The 22,880-nt window shown below is 35.9% G+C and overlaps 1 protein-coding gene across 1 annotated transcript in view; it reads left to right on the top strand.

Annotated features, from left to right (window-relative positions):
- The window catches only part of LARS2 (leucyl-tRNA synthetase 2, mitochondrial), an 84,776-nt gene that overhangs the window by 8,223 nt on the left and 53,673 nt on the right, over nt 1–22,880 (top strand). Inside the window, exons 4-7 of the mRNA XM_039715139.1 lie at nt 6,197–6,288; nt 8,116–8,176; nt 15,846–15,935; nt 20,142–20,285. Of these exons, the coding sequence (XP_039571073.1) occupies nt 6,197–6,288; nt 8,116–8,176; nt 15,846–15,935; nt 20,142–20,285 (387 nt within the window). The remainder of the gene's footprint in view (nt 1–6,196; nt 6,289–8,115; nt 8,177–15,845; nt 15,936–20,141; nt 20,286–22,880) is intronic.

Raw genomic sequence — 22,880 nt, 5'->3', positions numbered from 1 at the left:
TTTTCGGCTCCATAATGTCTGATTTTGTTTCAATTAAAATATTCTTGAGATAATACACACTGAACTCTACAGATATTTCCCAGAAACCTGTACTGCACCAGCACTTTAAGTGTGAAAATAAATATCTGTTGCTCTTTTCCCCACCTTGTTTCTGAAAGAAATACTGCTTCAATATAAAACTGTAGATGAAAGCATTGTAAAGCATTGTCTTGTTCCAGCACTCACTCCTCAAGGACCTGTAGGCAGTGCATGGGAAGCAAGCTGGAATGCACTTGGATTGGGCTGCTGGATAAATGATTTGTAGAGTACATGTGTTTTAAGATAACTTTTTTACATTTTGATTACTGAAGATGAGGTTTGAAGTCTCTGCATGGGAAATGTAAGCCATATAGATTACTTAGCATGACTGCACAGAGCTGGTCTTTCCAGAGTGTGTTAAGAGTGACATGTTTCTTGAAGTGCAATTAAAATGGTTTTTATATATGGAGAGTTCTACATCTTATTACAAACATCTTTATTATAAAATGCTATAAAAAAGTAATGTATATATTTTGAATTACAAATTTATAGCTATTAGTAAATCAATCCAGAACTATGATGTGTAGTTTCTGGTTGTGTTCAGTCTGTGAATTTACATGCATGTTGTGAATTCAAATGTAGGAGTTTTGTAAGAAGTGATTTCTTATTAGTTACTTGAGATTGCTGTGTAGAAATGATAGAGATATTCATGGTGATTTTCACTATGGCAGATATGCTCTGGGAAAAAGTATTTACCATTACTTTATCATGCTATCATTAACATGTCTTTGATAAATTCCGAAGTGGATAATTTGCGCCTCTCAGAGGACTGAGAATAATTCCCTTAGTGATCAGTAAACAGAGTGATTCAGTTCACTAGTTCTTGTGATATCTTGATAATGAAACTGGTACCAAAGCAAGGCAGTCACATGTGAGAGTTGTACAGAACTGAGAATAGTCCTTTCTGTAAGCAAATCAGGGTGAAATTGCTGCATGCTAGAATCACACTATACTAATTATTTCTTAATTTATACTTAAACTGGGATGGATGGGATTAGAATATAGTCAGTGATATTTCTGCAATACCCCTAAATTACTTGAAGAGCATTTTCTTTTTATCCATAACATACCTTCTTTTAAATTGGATGTGTTTTCATTAATTATTTTCCCTTTCAGCAGTGAATTTTAATACTCTTGAAATTGCAAAAGTGAATGGTATTGAATCCAGACAGGCAAGTTTAATTAAAACCCTGTAAGTAATCATCAGTAGGATGAATTATTTCAATACAGATCTGTTTTCTGATCATCACTAGCTGCTATAATTCACCTTTTTGGTTTTTTTTTTTGGTGAGGCTGTTGTGCCCTTTTGTCAGGTTATTTTATGTGGTATAAATCAAGTAGCAAATATTACAAATATTGTGTGTGAATTGAATCTTATTTAATTTCAGTTTTCCCACAGCCTGTACTGAAGGTGTTAATGAGCTCACTCAGTTTCGTTTTGAAAGAAAAAGACAAAATGAGATATAATTTTAAATATAATTATGTTAGACAAGAGTGTGTGAGATTAAGGAGGCAAAAGATAACTTTGTTCTCAAAATGTGTGTGGTACTCTGTGGATGTTGAGTAATTTCTCATATCTTATATTCTGTGAGAATAAAAATAAATGGGCATTTTATGTTTAGATAGAAATCTGTATGGTTTGTTTATTAGAGAGTGCCTTCTCTAATATGCAGCACTGTGTTGCAGAGAAGCATTGAAATAGTCATTTTTAGGATGTACACACTAGTCAAAAATTCCTTATTTTTATCTTTTTCCAGGTGTGTCTTATCTACCTGGGGGAGTTGTCTGTTTGTTTGTTTGTTTGATGGTAATTTCTACTTGTTGTGCAGTGATGTCTATTACCTGTAATGGTTAAAAGAGAATCTAGGCTTCACACAAGGGGAGGTCTTGTATTTAAAGTGTGCTGTAATATGTCAGTTTACATTAAATTTTCAACAACTTCAGCCCACTGTGGGCCACCAGTGGAAGGAGCAGCCCTCCTTTCTGTTCCCCTCTCCAACTGCAAGTCCTCGCTGTCTCACGTGTCTGCAATTGCACAATTGCAAGATCCATGGTGGAGCTAGGGGTCTTTTCTGGCAGCTGGAACTTGTAATCATGGATCTCCTGTTTTGCCAGCCTTTTTTGGTTAGTTCATGTCGAGTGTGTCATGGGGCTGCAAGTAGGGATAGGAATGTAGACTTTGGTGTATCAATTCAAACCACTAATTTATCAGCAAACCTCTTAATTTTCATTTCTGGTCATCTTCTTTTATTACACATTCTCCGAATAAAATATGTTTATTTGCAGACCTTTCTGACACTGAGTCTTGCCATCTTTCTTAAAATTTAGAATGCACTGATCTGGGTGTAAGAACAGTATGTCAGCTCCCTGGTCATAGTTCTGAAACACACTGAGTACATCAGGAGAGCAAACATGTTCTTTGTGTCCTTACAAACACCAAGGAAAATTCACTGAATCACCAGCCCTGGTTATGCTGATGGAGGCTTAGAGCTGAGTGTTATGAGATCATTGTCAGCTCTGTGTTATATAGCACACTGATCTCACCTACTGATGTCAGTGTGATGAGCTGATTGTTACAGCAGTGAACAGATGAGAATGCTCTGAGAGGAAGAGCTGAGATCTCAGCGTTGAATCAAGGGAGTTTCTGTGTCTTCCTCCCCTTGGTCCCAACTAAAACAAAGAGCTCTAGCCATTACCAGCAACAGGTGTTTGACCATCCTGTGGAATGATTCTTAGAAATGCTTCAAGCCAGAGTCTTTAGGATCTAAAATGTTTCAAGATGCAACTGTTTTAATTTTTAATAATTGGTTCCTAAAAAGACCATTCGGTGTGGTAGTTACTGAGCTCTTTGTTCCCTATGCACTATTTAATCACTTCCTTGTAACATTTTATGCACACCGTATTAAGTGGTAGAAAATGCCAGGGTTTTGTAGTTGATCTGCATGGTCATGTGAGCTTTTGAGGATCTGAAGTTATGCTATGTGTATTCAAGACTAACATGGGAGTTTTCAGCATGAGGAGTTCACCTGTCCACTTCATTGTGAGGATAAATGCACAGCTGCCTTTGGTGATAGCACCGCCTTCTGCCATTGTAAAATGGCTGAAACTACAGCCTGCCTTTTTTTACCTGGTGTAGGCACCCTTAACAGGAGTTATGCAGTCTCCTGTTTAAGAATATACAGTCATTATTTGTTTTTCTTTCTCCTTGAGGCTTAGAGAAGTGATGTGTGGAAGAATGGCCACTGCAGTGAGCAGAATGGATCCTCAGTTGCATAAGGTTTAGAGGTTGCTGTTGAAAGCAATCAAGTCAGCATTCAAGATGACTTTTCTTCTGTTCATCTGTGCTGCTAGAGAGAGCAGCCATGTTTCCTGCTAGTTAGAGCCAGTGACCAACCCATCAAAGAACTACAGGAATAACCCTTTCATCTTCAAAACTACTTTCCATTTTTTTCTTCGTATTTTTAATTTGTTTTGAACATTCAAACTGTTTCTTTTTCCTTTGTGCCAACTTTTGACATGTTAGTTGCATATTTTCTTCTCCTCTTCCATTTCTCTTCAGATTTTTATGTTGAATAACTAGAGTTAAGATGTAATGTCAAATGTTGTGTGGAGACTGTGGCATTTTTGGTGCAGACTACAGCCAGAAGGAGCTGACCTGTTGTTTAGACAAATGCATTTCACAAAAATTTCAAAGCCATTCATGGTAGAGAAGTAAAAGAGACAATAAACTTGAAATCATTTTCTAAACCACTGTGCATATTACATTCATCTCTATAGCAACTACATAAATAGATCTATCCTGGAGGCTAATTTGAGGATATTTTTAATGTCTCTTTAAATTCAGTTTTCTGATTGAAAGTTGAATTAGCATGCTTCTTCAGACCTTTAGCTTGGGGAATGTTATTGGTCGTTAAATTGAACTTTTGAATGTGAAGAGCGAATATGGTATTTTTGATAAATGCTAGAATTTTGAAGATCTGTGAGCACAGGTTGCTCCTTCCAGTGCTGATGGTACAATGTTAAAATGTCTGCACATGAACTGTCTAGAGCACCCATCAGCCCTTTTGGGGAGTCTGTAGCTGGTAGTGAAGTTGTTTTTCCCACACCCTTTTTCTCAGGAGCATGAGAAATGAGCTTGTGCCTTGCATTTGTCTGTATCCAGGAGATCATCAAAAGCCAAATTTTACAAAAAATTAACCAAGAGTGATTCTTTCTAATCTCACTTAATGTGCATCAACTTGTAGTAAGACAAGGCATTTGTAAGAATGTAAAGGCAGGACATTAGTCCAGGGCATTTAAATAGAGAAAACATGTATTATACGTGGAAAAAAAATCTGCTTTTTTCCATCACATCTGTCCAGAGATAGGTTGTCAGCAATACTAGTGGTCAAAAAGAACTGAGCTGCATAAATTAATATTTTAAGATGTCCATGAAAAATTCTGTTGATATTTATAGCTTATGTAAAGCATAACTCTTTTTTTTTCCATCTTTTTTTTTTTTTTTTCATACCAATAGTTTTGACTGGTGGGTGGATGGTCAGGGAGGGAAAGGGCTGGGCAGAGGTGTGCTTCAGTGGGGTGTTGAGAAGTGCTTTAGGCTCCAGCTGACATTTTCCATGTAAACTCCCCCTCTATATGTGAGGAGATAAGCAGTTAAGACTTACGATTTCTGATACTGTGGTGTGAGGAACAATAGCTTGTCTGATAGTTAAGGAAAGTTTGTAACATGGAATAGCATTCCAATTTCTGTTAGATTTAGACACCACAAATGTGCTGTGCATGGGCCCTTATTGGGCTGGCTTGGATCACAGATAGGTTAATACCTTTGGTTTTGTTGCTCCACCCATAATGATAGAGAGCAGGTTTAGTTTTAGATCAGTACTGAAAATGAGAGTGCTGAAGAGTCACATCTATTAAATCCTGTTGCTTTTACACTGTGTTGGTGCCTAGGGCATCTTTATAAACACATCTCTAAAATATTTTTTACAAAATATTGCATTAAGTCAGAAGATTGGAAAGCGGTGGCAAAGAAGAATAAAAATAATTCAAAGCAGTGACAAAAGTAGTTCTTATGCTCATAAAATGAGGAGATTTTGCACATGGAGATGTATTATGAGATTAGTATGGCTGGGATTGCTCTTTTATGGCTTGTTTGCTTACATGTTCTTTATATAAAGAGATATTTTAAGGGGTAAAAATTTTGATTTCTTACAACTTGTAAAATGTTAGTCATGTTTTGCTGTTGTTAAACGTGTGTAATTTTAATAATGATAATTGAATTTATAGCACATTTGTAGGTTAAGAAATAGAATTGGCTTTACCCTGTATCCAATATATATGTGTTTAATGACAGCATCTTAAGTAGTGGCCTTTCTTTTGTTGGTTATTAAACAGGTTTTTTGAATACTTACCATATTGCTAGATTATTTTTCTAAATAATGTGCATGTTAACAGGAAGAATACATCTCTATTTCAACAAAAATTATTTACTAAATTTTGTAGTAAACTTTTTTCCCCACCTTTGTTTATTTGTGGTCATGAAATAATAATTTGTCAGTCTGTAGTCTATATTTGCAAGAGATATTTCAGTAAAATTTGACGAAAACTGTTTTTTCCTCATCTTCTTAATTTTATTTGGTGAATTTAAAGTTATCATAGGGTATTTTTCTTTTATTTTGTTTTTCAACACAAAGTAAAAAATAGTAGTCTACACATCAGTTACAGTTATAAAACATGTTTCAACTGTTTTTACTTAACATCTTCTATTTTAGACTTAATATTTGGTTCTGTCCAGTGGCAGCATCAGCTGACTTTTACCATGACACAAACTCACAAAGAGTTGGGTTTTGTCATTGTCAACCTGATACTGAAATAGTCATGAGAATTTATTGCATAATACTTTGAACTCCCTCTAGCATCTCACTGTAGGTAACAAGTGTACTTCATAGTCATCTTTTAAAGCAAATCTGGCCATAGTTGGCAGGTTTGGAAGAAGTTCAGCTCAGACAAAGCAAATGCTGGAATGCCAAGCACCATTCATTATTCAGAGGCCTCTCAGTGTCTTGCCAATGGCCTTCCAGAAAGTTGTGTAACATTGTGGTTTTCTTTTTGCTGGCAGGTGATAAATCCAATGGGATGGGATGCATTTGGTTTACCAGCAGAAAATGCTGCAGTTGAACATGGCCTTCACCCTGCAAGCTGGACACAAAGGTGACATGAATTGAAATATGGCATTTTCACTGTGAATACCTGTACTGTGGCCCCCATGAATCAACGACACAGAGCAAAACTAGCATAGCAGGAAGATGGTACAGAAAGAAAGAAAGAATGGGGTTATCTGAGACCAGGGTTGACAACATTTTATGGGACTGTGCAGATGACTGTGCTTTGAAAGATAAATATGTTGGGATGATTTTCAAGGTTTTAATCTCAATGACTTGTAAATTGTAAAATGCTACAATATCAAAAGAGAAGCTTTTCCCAAACACCCAAACCAGCAGGTATAAATAAATCAAAATTTCATTATGGTGAGGTAAACCTTAGTATAGAGTACACAGTGGAAAATTACGAGTTACGTGGTTAGATTTATTAGCAGTTTTTTGTACCATGTGAGAGAGGAAGAATATAGTTGGGGTTTTCTGAGACTGGATCTTGGAAAGTACTAAGCAGCCATTATTGCTGCTGATTTCTGTGAACATTTTTAGGTTTAGACCACAGAATGGTCTATTATGTTATGTTCTCCTAATATTCTTTAAAATTAGTAAAATGTTATATAAGTAAACAGTTGCTGAAAATTTCTTGGAAACCAATCTTCCTAAGTGAAGTTGCTTGTTGTACTCTGGATGCAGTAATCTATCTGTGGTACCTTTATAGACCTTGATCAATTTCCTTCTTTGATAAAGCTGTTTCTTTGGGTTTTGTTCATGCATCTGGTCCCATCATAAGATTCTTGATAATTTTCCAACAAAAATATCACAATATTAAATACTTGCAGTACTCAATTATTCAGCACTGCAAGTTTTTTCTGGATCATAATTAAATGCTTGTTTTCCTAACTGTCAACTTATCCACTCTAGGAGGATAGATACTACTTTGTCTGACAGAATGTCTTTCAGTAGAAAGGTCAAAGTCCCTAAGAAATGTAATCAATTTTACAGTATATGAATGAATTCCCACTAGCTCCTAATTAATATTGTGTAATTGTGGGTATTTCGGCAAATTGTATTTAGTACATTTTCAAACTAAAGCTTCACTGTATATCCTGATGTATCTTACTTTACATTTGTAATACAATCCATTTAGGGCAGCATCTAACCTGACAATGTCAGAGGTGATTAATGTTTATCTATGGTGATGCTGCTAGCAGGAGTTTTGTAGTTCTTTGTCACCTCCCAGGATACAAGCTCTCATCACCTCCTTTGCACTGGCTCATTTGGTTTTGTGGGCCACAATTTTGATTTGATCAGCCTGTTGACCAGAGGGAAGAAAGAAATCTGGTGGGGTTTTGTTGGAGAATTTTTGGAGGGCATATCTTCAACTGGATGGGTAGGCTGATTCAGGTTACTCTACAGCCACACAATCACCAGAGCCACAGCAAAATACAGCCTGGAGAGCATTGCCAGAACAGAGCAGGATTAAGCTGAAAGTGGAAGTGTTCCCTACTGCACTGAGATTAAAGAGGGCCTTTTTACTGTAGTAAAGGTAATTAAAAATAGTAAGAAGTGGTGCTTGAGTAATGCTTCCTTCAAACTACAGTGCCATATTTACTTTTAAGTTGCATTCAAATATAGAGAAAAAAAAGTATTGCCTCATATAAATAGCCATGGGAATTGAGCCAGAATATATTGGGGGCTTTTAAAAATTATTATTTGAGTATTCTGACAATTCTGAGTTTTACTGCTAGTGAGATCATAGTGTCTAGGGGTTAACTAGTGCTTTTGATTTCTCAGAACTCTTTAAGCACCAGATTTTTTATATGATCATATGTTAGAAGTATCTTAAGCTAATAATTTTGCCTTTATTATTATTGTTTTGCAGTAACATTCAACACATGAGGAAACAGTTTGATGCACTAGGTCTGTCTTTTACATGGGAAAGGGTAAGATTTTCTTTTTAAAATGGATACTGCTTTATTTTGTTGTATGATGGAGCATTGAGACCCCTGGAATGTCACCATTTTATTATGATGATACAGCTGTCTTTGACTGTGACCAGTTTAAGTTGTTAAACTGTAAAATTGAGCTTTTATCAGATTTCACTAATTTTTGACATGCTGATATCATCTGATAGTATCAATGTGTAGGAGAATCTTTAAAGTAATTTCAACTTTGTATTTGCTTTTTCTCTCTTTGAAGTATCAATTTTCTGTGTTGGAAATAAGGTAATAAACAGATATTTATGAAACAGCAGTGCCTTTGTGCTAAGGTATGTGTTTTTTGAGGAGTGCTGTTTCCAATGCATATGTCAAGGGTTTAAAGATAGTAAATTGAAACAGTGGCTCGGTTATGTTATTCCAAATTTCAAAGTATAAGCCTGTATTTTCATAGATGTTCATATCAGGATCACTTTGGAAACCAGAAATTTTATTTAAAACACTAATGCTTGAGTATCTGGTGTTCACCTTAAAAAACTTACCAAACACAATCAGACATAAGCTAATGTCGTTCTCCAGATAAAAAATAAATTAGTGTTTGAAGCGATTGTGAGGTTATTGCATTTACCAGTGAATCAATTGGTCACTGCCTTTATATTCTCAGCAACAGCTGCTGCTTATCACCTTAATGTGATTTTGAATAGAGTGATGGAGATGCTAATCTTGGATTTTTATAGCAGTATTGTGGATCTGAAAAGGAAAAGCATTAGTTTTCTGACAGTCTGAGACATGCCATTTGTTTTCTTTAATCATGAAGGTGAAGTTTTTTAGTTGTATGTCTTGCATCCAAAAAACCATTTTGTCATGTCTCATATATGGAAGGATTTTTCAGTATAAACCTTTTGAATAAGATTTAAGTTTTCTTGGTAGCCAAAAAAATTGCTCAGAAAAGAAAAGATTTGTTGTGGAAGCTTCACTGCACACATTCTTGACATCTACTGTCTACAGCTGTTGGTATCTCAGAGGTTGTCTGTGTGTGTGGTGCAGCAGTACTGAAAGCAGTGGAATCCTGTGTGTAGGCTGTGTTGTGGAGCACACACATGCACACACACACACGAATTCAATGATGCAGGTTGCATTTCAAGAAAATTGTGAAAATTAATGTCTCTTGTATAAACTTCTGTTTAGCCCTTCCATCCTGAAAAACAGATGGAAAACTGGCAGTATTGAAAACCATGGCAAGAAGTATAAGTACCCAGGGAAAAGTAATTTGTCATCTCTGTGCCTGTTCTTCAGGAGTTACCTTCAGTTTGCTAGTAAACTGTGTTTTGGTTAATGAACTTTCAGGAGTCTCTGAATACTTGTGGAAAAGGCTTTGATACCCTATTACTAGCTCCATTTGAACTGCTGTGTAGTTGAAATGCTTTAGAGTGCTCTAGGGACACATAGTTGGTGCTTTTGAAAAGTGAGATTTCAAAACAGCTGAAAAACCTTTCTTGAAACACAACACATGTTGGAGTTTTCACTCCTTAGCTTATGAGTTAAGTTTTGTTTTGCTTGGAAAGCCTGACATACTAATTGGAGTAAGAGTAACCTGAATGGTAGCCATAGAAACAGATATGTTTATTAATTGCAAAAAAATTCATGAAGCTCAAAATATTATGTGACCTCCAAACACACAGATATTTGAGCTGGCCAAGAAAGAAGCACCTGTGGCAATGGAAGGGCTAAGCTGTAGCAGGGTGTTTTACAGGCTGATAAAGCCTGCTTCTCTGCAGGGCTCATTAGGCTGGGCAGAACACCTTACTGCCTCAGCTGTACTGCTCCTGGGCTAACTCAAGCATCTTTGCACAGAAAAGCACTGTGCTGTGCAAGTGCTTATCTTAAAAGTGAGCTATTTGAGGTAAGGAGTATTTTTTCATAGTATTCTGTACTTGTATGGCTCTAAATCAGTGGCTCACAAAATACTGTGACACTGCAAAAAACCCACTAGTATTAATGACTCCTATGAACAATCCAAGAAAAACATTTTATATGGGTTGGTCTCATTAACCAAGACCATTACACAAAGCAGGGACCTGTTTTAAATTTTATTTCATTGATGTAGCTTAAATCTGCTCCTTTATTATGCTACTGCATAGTACTTACCAAATAATGCTGGAGGTAACTCGTTCTCCTAACTTAGATCCATCCATATTTTGATGTGTGGTGAATTGCTTTTTTAACGTGTGAATTTATGTTAGCTGTGTCCTCTGCGGCCAGCTTAGAGTACATGCTTAGGTGATGGGAAGGAAACTTACATAAACTTCACCTTTTACATATAGTATGGGGAAAGAGAAGTGGATAAAAGAAAAAAAAATCCATTTTGAGAACCTAGTGCATATAGCTGTCCTAGAGAGTCTGCCTGCTTATAAAGTCACATGTGGTTGTCAAGAAATTTGTATCCAAGAATACAAAGACTAGTTAAATCTCATTGTTTGATAAAATTAGTATGAACAAATCCCAGTGCATTTGCAATACTAGAAATTTCCTTTTATTTTTCCATGTTTTTTTTTCCTTGTTCTCTTTGTATTACAAATCAAAATGTGCAGGTATTTCTGTCTTGTAGCTGTCAGTGAACTTACTTATCACGTAAGATATCATAAATAAGACATTTATTAAAAGCTAGATTAATTAGATTAGATTATTTCAGTCAGGTTACAATGACACTTTAAAATTGCTCTCCTAAACAGAAAATCTAAGCAAATGAAAAATGAAATTAAATTACTAAAATAGCTCTGTAAGTACTTTGCCTTAGAGTAGTTTTGAAAACAAATTATTATCTGATTTTTTAAAAATACCTCTGAAACATGGAGGTATTTTAAGTGCCTCAAGTTAGAAGTATTATATTTGTAAATCGCTTTGAAAATGGTGTGATTCTGGGGAGAGATATTTTTTTTAAAAATCAGTAAGTGGGATAATATTTCTATTCTGAACATTTATGTTCCATTCAGATGGAAGGTTGAAAAGCTGAAGTTTGAGCATGGAAGAAATGTCTCTAAGAGTCATTAAAAACACATGGAAAATTTAAAAAATCCCTAACATCATGTTTTGGTTTTAAGATAACTATAATCTGAGCATTCCTGATGATCAGATTTTTTGAAAATACCACCCCAGACAGCATAGCAAACTGCCTGTGACTTCTTTTGAACATGATTTTCAGGGGAATTAAGCAGTATCATTTTCAATGATTCATATCATCAGCAACAAAAGACGAAAAGCATACAATGTTTTTACTTTATTTTGTTCAAGAGTGTCATCAGACCAAATGCGTGTTCCCAGTAAGCCATCAGTTCACCACTATTATCAATCTGTAACTTTCTCCCTGGAAGTAGCTCTTTCTGTGAAGGTTTTTTAGTAATTTCATTTTCTGCATTCCAAGTGACATATTTTGTGCATGAGACTAATGTTCCCCGTCTGCTCTGTACATTATTTAAAAAATTAAATCTTTGGTAGATTTTCTTTGTGCAGATAATTTTCTATTTAGTTTTGAAGTTGTCGTCTGTGTGTACTGCCTGAGCATGCATAAAGCCAACAGTACATAGATTATTACCTATGAAATTTTCTTTTTATCCACATACCATTGATAATCAGTGACCCAATTATAATTTTTTTTTTTTTTAAAAAAAGAAACTGTTGATACAAGACTGCTTTTTTTCAGGAAATATATTCGTGTTCCAAAATGTAGGCACTGTATGACATTTTTATTGGTAGCTAATAAAGCATAAAACTAAAGGCCTTTGAAATACAAATACTCAAATTAATTTAGAAATGTAGGTTGGTGTAGCTCTAAACCTCTGAAAATCAAATAATTATACTTCTAGATGAGGTAGTGCATGCCCTTGAAAACCAAAATAGGCAGATAATTGATTAAAGACTGTTTTATCTTCCCAAATAGATTTTGAAAAAAATCCATCCCAACTTTTCTTCTTATCTCCCTTTAAAGAGGTGCAACATGCCTGTCTTCAGGACAGCATAAGACTGTGCTAAAAATAAATTTATTATTAATAAACTAGGAAATTGCTTATCTCCAGTCTAGTTACATGTGTTTCATGAAGTCTGGTGGATCTTAGAAAAAAATAAATCTTTTCATGCAGCCTATAAATATTACTTTTATTTTTTAAAATATAGCTATGGAAGTAGCTTGAAGTTGTAACCTTATTCTTAAAAATACAATCAAAAATTAATTACAGGGTCAGAGACTCATAATAGAAAATTGTAAGAAGGGAGCAGGTTTAGAACAAATCATGAATTTCAAAAGAAAGCATTTGAAAATTACTTTTTCTTATATTAAGCAAGAAAATCTTTCACCCAGATTTAGTTGTTGTTTTTTTGTTGTTTTTTTTATGCAGAATTCTTTACTATTGGTTACCCTTATTTTTATTGGTAGTTGAAAGGTACTCTTTAAATCAGATTTTTTAATAGTGAATGGCTTTTTGATCTTTACATGGATCCATTGCTTCCCACGTTGCAGTGATATCAAATCCAGATTGTAATACTACCCATTTAGTCTGTAACTGAGAATTTATTTGCAAAAATAAACATGTTACCAACCCCTCTGGTATGGTATTTTTTAGGAACAAATTACTGTGCTGCAATAATTAAGCAAGGTAGTTTTTGGTAAGGATAGGGGTCTTTCCTATGCCTTGCCAGTATCTGCTCTTTTAACCTGTGTAGGTGATTTATTTAAATTGTTGTAATGAATTCTGTTAATGAATGAGTGACATTCCTGTAGGAATAAGGAACAGTAACAGTAACCAAAGACAAAGATCCATTTTGGTGAGAGTATCTGTTTAAAGCTGACAAAAGTAGAAGGCAAAATGGATGGGTAGAAGAGGAAGAGGCTTTCCCTCTCATTTCATAATACTGCTGAATTGCTGAGGTGATGGGTGATCACTAAATCTCCCACAGAGCACTGAAGAGCACATGCAGTGGACAGCTGAGCAGCATCTTACATATTTTTAGAAGAGTTGGGATTTTTAGTAGGTATTTTATTTTTGTGGAAAATATGGTAATATCCTGTTATATATATTCACTGTACTGCTTTATGGTATGGGGTTCTATATGTATGCTGTTATGCCAGTGCTCAGATCACAAATGAGAAGCAGAAATGTACAGTTTTTGGCAGGCTGGAATGGCTCCAGCATGCTATTTTTCAAAGCCTTTTTTAAACTCTTTTGTGTATTTCTGAGTTAAGATAGTTCTGTTAATGTTCAGCAGATCTTTGTCATGCTTACAGAATATAAATAGAGATGTTAACATTCACCTTAATTTAAGCATGATGGCAGCCTAATGGAAACTTTTTACCAGACATCATTAATTTAATCAGGGTCAGTAACTGGAATACACAGAAAATTATTTATAACAGTAAATCTTACTGTGCTAAATGATAGGAAAAAACCACCAAAACACATTTCAAGATTGGCAGGAGTTTGCTGGCTTGTCTTCAGCACCTCATTTTACTTGTTAGTGATGTAATTTCTCTTTCTTCATTAACTTGAAATGTTACTCCAAACCTTCATGGTTATAAAGTTAAATTCTGAGCTCGAGTGGTCTTTTTGCATCTCAGTGACCGCACAGCAGATTTCTTTTTCAGTGATACAGTCTGCTGCATTTCTTTCAAAGAAATGTCTATTTACTTCTTGTGAGAGAGCGTGTACATGGGATTCTATTTGCAGAAATTAGCTTGTATCTTGTAGCTCAAGCTTGTGTGGCTTGTAACATGCTTGTTTAGATTAGAAAATGTCATCTTTTTGTTTCAGTTGAAACACATCTGCCTTTCAGTGCCAAAAGGACCAATCTCCACTCACTTTTCTGTTTTTATTTGGCAGCTCACTTTTGTTGTCCTACCTATTTGCCAATTGCTCACATAATCTTATATTGTACTTCTGAAAGGGATTGCACATCTTCTTTTGTGTGTCTGATACTCCAGTGATGAAACTCAGTTGCCTGTAGTGGCATCACACTGGCACAAGAACTGTTGTCAGTGTGTGAAGAAGCAGGGGGAGGAAAAAACTATTAAATGTGCTTAGTTGAAGACATGGAAATCAGATTTTTATCAAGTGGGGTTTTTTTCAGTGCAGAGAAAAGGGTTTTAATCAAGCAACTGTTTTTCATTACTAGGTTTTTACATGCTGAGCTGAAAACTTGCCATTAAATGTCTCTTTTTGATCTTGAAAGCCTCTTATACACACTTTTGAGGCACATTTATTCAAAGGTCATATTAATTGTTAAAAGCTATGTTTCAGCACTGACATATAAAGTTCAAAGCAACTAGAATATAAAATTGTAGAAAAAGAATAAAAATTTCCTGCTAGAGCATTTCAGATGTCATTTGAGTAGCAGATGATACTGCAGGAGTTGTGTGTAGTGGGAAGCTAGGATGATGGGAAAGCCCACGTGAAAGACATTTCACATGTAAAGCTATTTCTGATGCTTGATAACTACTCCAAATGGAATAAATTGTATCAGTGGCTTACTTTTTGTCTGTAACTTTAAAATCAAGAGACGTTCATATTAGTTTGAAGTTCGGTGTAGAAGCCATCTTCCACTTCAAGCAGGTACGTGGGTTTCCATTGCACCTGTGAAACCTGTGTTTGTGTTGAGAAAACAGGGAGTCTGTAATGATGGAATCCATTAGTTGTCTTTGCATATTAATGATTATTTTAAGTCAGTTTTTTAAGAACAAACATTTAAAATATGGAGCTTCGTAAGCAGTTGGTAAGCAGCTTGTTTTTTAATTATCAGAGTTCACTAAAAACTTGGCAAATGTTTTTGAGTTTTAAAAAAGCTATCCATTATATTGTACCTTGCTGTTGTCTTAACTCCCATTCCTCCTGCTTATGTTGTCTTTTATTTTTATCTGTCTTTATTTCCTTCATAACCATCCTCCTCTTTTGTGACTTGTATGACTCATTTTTTCCATACTTTAACCTAGATCATCCTCCTGACTTGAGCTCCCTTGCCTTTTGGAACAGTTGCTTATTTGACCTTTGAATGTGAGCTCCCCTTCCCGAGTCTTTCATCTTGAAGTTCAGAGTCTTACCCTGTGTTCCATCCTGTCTGCCCGGCACGGTCTGTGTGCCAACAGCCCGCGTTCCTCAGCGCTGTTCCGCTCTCCTCCTGCACCCACCGTTTCAGCTGTGAGCTCCTCGCTCTGCCTGCTTCACATCAGCCAGCTCCCTGCTGCCTCGGAGCATCCACAGCCTCTGCTCCTGCTTCCCATTGCTGAGCAACAGTGGAAAAGGCAGCCTGGCTAGGAGGGCTCTTTGAGAGAAGTCTGCTTTTTTTTCTAGTTTTGCTGTTTCCTTGATCAGGCAGCTGTGATCACTTCCATTCATCTTCTGTTCTTGTGTCTATCAGCTTTAATCTTGCAGAGTTTTATATCCCACGTTAACAGGGAAACTTTTCCTTCTGCGTTAAACCCACACAAAGCCCATGTTCTCTGGTTTTGTGTACAGGTGAATATCACTATTGTGATATTATACATTAATATTATAATTGTACATTAATCCCTGCATAAATGTTTACTCTGTGGAATATATTATACACTCCTGGGTTAATTCTTGAAGTTAAAACAGCATAGGAAAATACTGAGAATACTTTCAGAAATTTTTATTTTATTTCATTTCTACAGGAGGTAACCACTTGCTTACCAGAGTACTACAAATGGACACAATATCTCTTTCTTAAGCTTTTTGAAGCTGGGATAGTGTATCAAAAAGAGGTAGGTACAAACTTTGCCCTTCAACATTTTGCTGCTACACTAATTTAGATCACTCGTGTCAGTGGCACATTTCTGGGCTGTCCATTCACAGTCATAAAGTGATTGTGTTCTGTTAGTTTTAAATCACTCTAAAATAGAATTAATGTTTTATATAATTATGATTAATTTTATATATATTTTCTTTATATATATTTATAAGAATTTTCTATGTAGCAGTTTATAACTAGCTAACTAACACATGGCCAATGTAGCAAGTCACATCAGGGGTGTTTATTGTCAGAGATTTGCACTGAAGTGCAGGATCAGAATATAGCTTTTAGTTTTTTATTTCCCGGCTTTAATATTTTCTAGATTTTATTGTGCCTCATGGAAATACATGACATGGTGGTCATTAGGAGTCTCTTCACAAGTGAGATTATTTACCAGTCTAGCATTACTGTAATACTGTCTCAGAACTTATGGTTTTGGACAGCATAATTGAACCCTATTTGTGATCTTCAAAATATTAAAGAAGTATGGGGTGTCATAAGACTATCACAGCTGTTCATCAGTTACCACTACATTAAGAAATTATAATATTTTGTACATAACACGTGTCAGGCTCTATCTGAAAAGTGAAGGTTTCAGTTATTTCTTAAACACGAGATGAAACAAAGATGTTGAATGAGCAGTCCAGAGAACTCTCTGCATAGCCTTGGCAATGCAGTTCCAAAATACCTGAAGAGCTGCACTTTAACAAAACTGCAATTTAGTGAATGTTTCTAACTTAAAATGGAAACTAAGTTTTCTTAAATATGCTTTGATATTCCATTTGTATTCTGTAGAAACCAGGGAACCCCATAGGATATAATTAAGGACGTACTGCAATTATTCTCTGAACCTGGAAAAAGAGATTGATGGTGAAAGGTAGCATTTAGGATAGCAGGGTGTTACTGAGCTATTTCTCCTATTTGCATTTGTATTCAGAGATCTTAAATGACAACCAGCAAAACCCCTCAGTGTTTGATATATACTAGCATGCTGAATTGAGGTTTGGGGTTTTTTTTCCCTTCTGTAATTATTTTTTTTTCTATTAAAAAAAATTAACCCCCCAGCTTTGTTATAACAAACCTATTTTTATCTGTGAATTTTTTTGTTTGACAAGTGAACTCAGAGGAATCTGGAAAGTTTGCTGCTTCATTTAAAGCAGGGATGATGTATAAAATAAATTTTACATTCTGACTCCAAGTACTGTGGGATCCTGGAGGTGCTCAGTTACCAGTGATTGAATCTACTTCCAACTTCCATCTGCTTTCAAGTCAAGGATCAGTTTGAGGACTTAAATCAGCATCTGTCAATCTGTAGGGGATGTAATCTCTGGTGGATATGAACCAGTTGCATTTTGGCAGGAAACAGATGGCAGAGAGAGCCCATAACCCTGGGTCTCTTTGAACAGTCATATATACTTAAAGCATATATTTGTCTCATGTTGTCAGTGTATCTGCAATATGTATTAAACACAGCTTGAAGTCTCCTGTATTACAGTTTCATTTTAGCTACAAGAGATAATTCATAGCCTTACTGTGACAATAAGAATAAGGCAAGTAGATTGTTAGCCTAGTTAATGCTCTGTTCCAGGAGTGTGCATGTCTGACCAGAAATTATCCTGGCAGGGATATACAGGGATACACAGGATATGTCCAGGAGCTGCAATTATGGAGGATTAACAATGTCTGTGTGAGTGCTGCAGCATCCAGAGAGGGCACCTTTATTCATTGCAGCAAAATCATCCCTTTTTCCTGCAGTACTCACCTAGTCAATGTACTGTAGGGGTTGTTGACCTGGCCAGATGTGAGTGCCTCACTGAGGTTAATACCTGCTCTGGCTCTGCTGCTTTGATCAGATATCTGTAATCCATAGTGGACCCAGACACAGCAAGCCTGGGGATAGATACTTACACTTTGGAGACCTGAAGATAGACAGGATGAATCCTGTCTTAAAAGCATGTGGTCTGCATTGGCGTAGTGAGGAGAGCGAGATAATTGGTGTGCTCTGAGCACTCCTGCTCTGTGCTTTCTTTGTGTAGATGACTTTGAGCAGCTTCCTGGGGTCATCGTTGCAGAGGCTGTCATTGTCAAGAAGTTGCCTTTGTGAGGTACAAGCAGGAACTAAAGATTTCATTTATTAGCCAGGTTCTAGATATTGTCAAAAGTCTGCGTGAGATGGAAGGAATGTAACTTAAAAAATACAAAGACAAGACCTTTCTGCTAACGATTTCTTAAATGTACATTTGCTTTATTTAGATTTATTTAGATACAGCCTTATGAGTTGTAACAGCAGGATAATGTAACTTAAAAAATACAAAGACAAGACCTTTCTGCTAACGATTTCTTAAATGTACATTTGCTTTGTTTTGCAGGATTTATTTAGATACAGCCTCATGAGTTGTAACAGCAGGAGTTGTTATGCTAAATAGTTATGTAATCATTTCAGTTACCTTCCAAAATTTTCACCATAAATTTAGTATGTTATCATCAAAATAGAAATGGTATTTTTTCTCAACTTAAAGTCACAGCCAGCTTAATACCAGCTTATGCTAATATCACTTTATGGAACTGGAATTGTATTACTTCTCAATGTTGTTTGATTTATCTCTCTTTATCTCTCTTTATCTCTCACAAACTTCAACTTTGTGTGGCATTTTTTCAGAACTTTATAAATTGAAACGTCATTACTTTAGAGCCATATTCATAATGTCTTATATTATTACTGAAGAAGCTGTATTTTCTAGAATTCTGGAAAATAGGTTTGTAATAGTGGAATATATTGATTTCTTTTAATTTCACAATAAATTTTCATAAGCCTTTTATAAAGTCTGATGTGGTATTTTTGGTTGGTAACAGATAAAAAGCAATAACTAAAAAGTTATATTCAAGTCTGAATTCACAGGAGCTTCATTTGAAGGCATGTTTTAATTTATCAATGAATAACATACATTAATGCACTGATAATAATTTTTTTTTATAAATCAGTGTAGCCAGACTTTGAGCTCACACAGTTATGAGCAATATTTCTAAGAAAGAGGATGCCTGCATCTTGCTTTTAGCTCTCCTCATTATAAGATTTGTAAAGTGGTTGTGGTATTCACTATTTGTAAGAATATGTAGCATATTTAAAATGAAGCAATATTAGGTGTTTGGAAACTGGTCCGAAGGTGATAAGTGATAGATAAAACATAAAGTACAATGTAAGTGCAGTTACTAATTTTTGATTGAGATACAAGTCCTCCCCATACCCAAAGAAGTAATTCCAGTTTTTTTAATGTTTAATGTATTAGATCTCTATGGAACTGTAGCTACTGTTTTTCAGTCAGATTTAGCTTAAATACTAAATAACATTCAATATAATTATTGCTCTGATTATAGTTTTTTTTCTTTCTGTTCATTTTTTCAAGTCAGTGTATAGCATTTAATGCCACTTTTGGATAGGATTCTTTTGTGATCTTGGATCCTTTTTGATAAGTGACCAGTTAAATTTTTCAGCACTAGGGGAGGGTGAGTTTGATTTTTTCTCCTTTCCCAGTATGTTATGTCTTCTATTTCAGTTGACTCAAAAGCTCAAAATACAAAGTTTGTGGAGATGAACACCAACATTAATTTCACTTTATAGATTTTCACTTAATGCATGTGTATTGATAAGGAAAGAGGATTCCAAAAGTAATTCATGCAATTGACATGGGTTACGTACAGATAATATCAACTCTTTCACTTAAAATATAGTTGACTGCTGTAATACTTCTTTGTGATTCTGTCCTCTTGAGTTGGACATCCTTGTCTACTCATCCCCCTCAGTCTGACTCAACACTTATGGATTAGTAGTGAAGAACTTCTAAGCATCAGACTATTTTATTTGCAGTATAGTCAATTGGAACACTTATTACATATTACAGCCAAGCAGTAAGGTGTCTGCCTATCCTGCTAGCATGATCAGTCTAGACTAACCTTGCCAACTGCATTTTTGGGTCATCTGAGTTCTGAGAGATGAATGTTCAAAACTTTACCAGCTTAGTCCATGTTGCTGATTCAAATGGATGTTTTAAAAAATACAGAAAACTCAGGTAAACTTTGAAGGTATGCTTCTGGATAATTCATTTGGCATCTGTAAAGTAAAACTTTGGTTTTTAACTAGCTGATGAAAGTATTTTTTCTTCGTGCAACTTTTTTTTAGGCCTTGGTTAACTGGGATCCAGTGGATCAGACTGTTCTAGCTAATGAGCAGGTGGATGACAATGGTTGCTCTTGGCGCTCAGGAGCAAAAGTGGAGCAGAAATACCTCAAACAGTGGTTTATCAAGACAACTGCTTATGCAAAGGTATGAGAATACAGTTTTTGGAAATTATGGTAGTACTTCAAAGAGGAGACTTTTTGTCCAGAAATACTAAGCTGAATGTGGTCCTTTATAGATTCGTTTGAATAATATATAATTGTATAATAATATGTGTGATCTATCCCTGTGTATGTGTGTATATTAAAATTATTGCCCCTGAAGTCCCTCTGTTCACCTCTTTAAAAACTGTAGGTAACTGCTGTGGAATTAAGTTTTGATGAAATCAAAAGGCACAAATTAGTGGTGAATTATTGAGTTCTGCATTTGCACATTAGCATCCTGTATTCACCATCAAGTTCTTTTCTGCATATTTTGAGGGTAGAGCTGTGCAAAAAACTTTTTTGCTGACTGGCGGGCATTTTATAAGCAATGGAGTACAACCTGGCACCTAGAATCCAGTTCCACCTGTGTCTGCACCATAATTCTTTATATTTAACTTCTTTTTATTGACGATTCATTTTAATCTTCTACTTCACTTCATACTCTACTCTATTTGATAATCTGTTATTTTAAAAATGTTTTCAAGTTATTTAAACATCCTTTTTTTCTTATGAGATCCAGTTTTGATTGTGCTGGGACAAGCGAGATTCCACACTTCAGAATTCAGAACAAAAGTTCTGGCTTTATGCTCTCTGAAATGAAAGTATCAGCTTCCTGTTGTGTCTGGGTGAAGTTTTTATTCCCTCTGAGTGGTCTGTGTATTGAGACTTCAAGTACAGATTGAGAAAGTTGCTCCCAAGAAAATATTAAAAATTCATCTTTTATCCTTTTCTCAAGTCTCAGATTCAAGAAACCAAATTTCCACTATCATCCTAGGAGAAGTCTGTGTCTCTCTCCAGGTCTATTCATAACAAAGAGAAAAGCTTTAGATATCCTGCCTGATGCTTTGATTCTTCATACACAGAGAAGTGCTTGAGATACATATTTTCTGATTGTGCTGCCTGTTCTGGCAGTAAGGAGGGAACATTTGCAATAGCTGAAGGAAAAATGGAGTATGTCTGCAGCATCACAAAATAAACACAATGTTCTGAGCTTTTTTTCCCCCAGTTCCTTTGTCACCAGATTTCATTATGACCTTTGTGATATTTTAGGGTCTGCCCCAACTCACTGATTCCCCATCAGTGAAAGCTCCCCAATGGAGCTACATTAGAGTTTCTGTCTTTCCTGAAATGTCTTTTCTCCATTGCCTCTGTACAGGTTGTAGGAAGCAATGACTGGTATTTCTGGTCTGTATCCATGCTGGTACCCAATTACTTATATCCCTTTAAAAAGGGTGAATCAGCCATAAATTTTTACTCATCAAGACCGAAAGGCATGACTGCGGAGTTTCTCAGTAATCTTGAAAACACCCTTGGTTTATGGGATTATTACCTCTTGCTCAATATCCACCCTCTGCGAGGAAGGATTTATATTTTGTGTTTAGTCTCTTACCTGGAAATGCTGTTACAGTCTTTTGGGCAGATCACATCTCCATCATGTCATTCCCCAGTAAGCAGCCTTATCTTATGATAAGAAGAAACATTTACCTCCACAACACCCCTTCATCTTCCCCTCAAAAATGTCACCTTAGGACACTGCTATATTCCCTACCTACGTGAAGGGCCGGTGACCTTTTCTTCTTGAACATCTTAGTGACATAAGAGCTGCTTCTGCTCTTCATTTTGGGAAGACCATTTGTAGCAACTCCTACAAAACCTTAAAGCATTGCTGCAAAGGACAGTTGAGTACTGTACAGATTTCTGTGAGGGTTTTCCAAAATTTTGTTCTGTTTGTGATTGATATTCCAGAGGGTCTGCTAGCTGATACAACCAGATCAGTGAGTGATGCCATACTGCTTCCAGCTGAAGTGCTTTGGCAAGCATTACCTTCATGTTCTCCCACTTCTTGTACAGTGACAGATGCTACCAAGAATCAGCAGGTGGTTTGGATTTTCCTTTTTACTCACCCTCCACTCACTCCTATTTTTGTTGCTGTGGTTCTTTTTAAACAGTCTCACTCCACTTCTTTTGGCAAGACTTTTAAACATTTGGTTGTAGAGGGGGAAAAATAACTTCCCCCCCACCTTGAAATAAGAATAGCAGATTACCAGGCTCTGCTCTATGAAGTCCAGTATCTGACAGTTGATGGAGTTCATGCTTGGAAGATTAAGACAAATAAAGTCCTTTTTTTGGTAATTTTTTTTCTTTCAAGTTGCAAGAGACTACATAACATAGCATGTTGTGGTTTACTTTCTGAGGAGGACTGTTTTGGCCATACAGCTCTGAACAGCCCATGAACTGCAAGCCATAATTGAAGACATTCCACTGGATGGAGGCTGGATCTGAGCCTATAGTGGCCAAGTATTTCAGACTCTTAGAAACTCTGTGCACACACTGACATAATCAGGAAGCTTCACATTAGCATTTTGACAGGAGCCAAATTACAGATCTGAAATGCTACAACTTTGGCTTCTCTTTCTGAATAACTTGAGTAGTTATCCTCAAAACATCCTTGCACACATTTCTTCATTCCTTATGGTAGTCATGCCAGTACATCTCCAGGAGTGGTAAGAGCCATGAATCCTTCCTCCTAAGTCTATTT

The sequence above is a fragment of the Passer montanus genome, unplaced genomic scaffold, assembly GCF_014805655.1.
Source record: "Passer montanus isolate IOZ18808 unplaced genomic scaffold, ASM1480565v1 scaffold32, whole genome shotgun sequence".
Lineage (NCBI taxonomy): Eukaryota > Metazoa > Chordata > Aves > Passeriformes > Passeridae > Passer > Passer montanus.
This window is presented reverse-complemented; position numbering and strand designations above follow the sequence as displayed.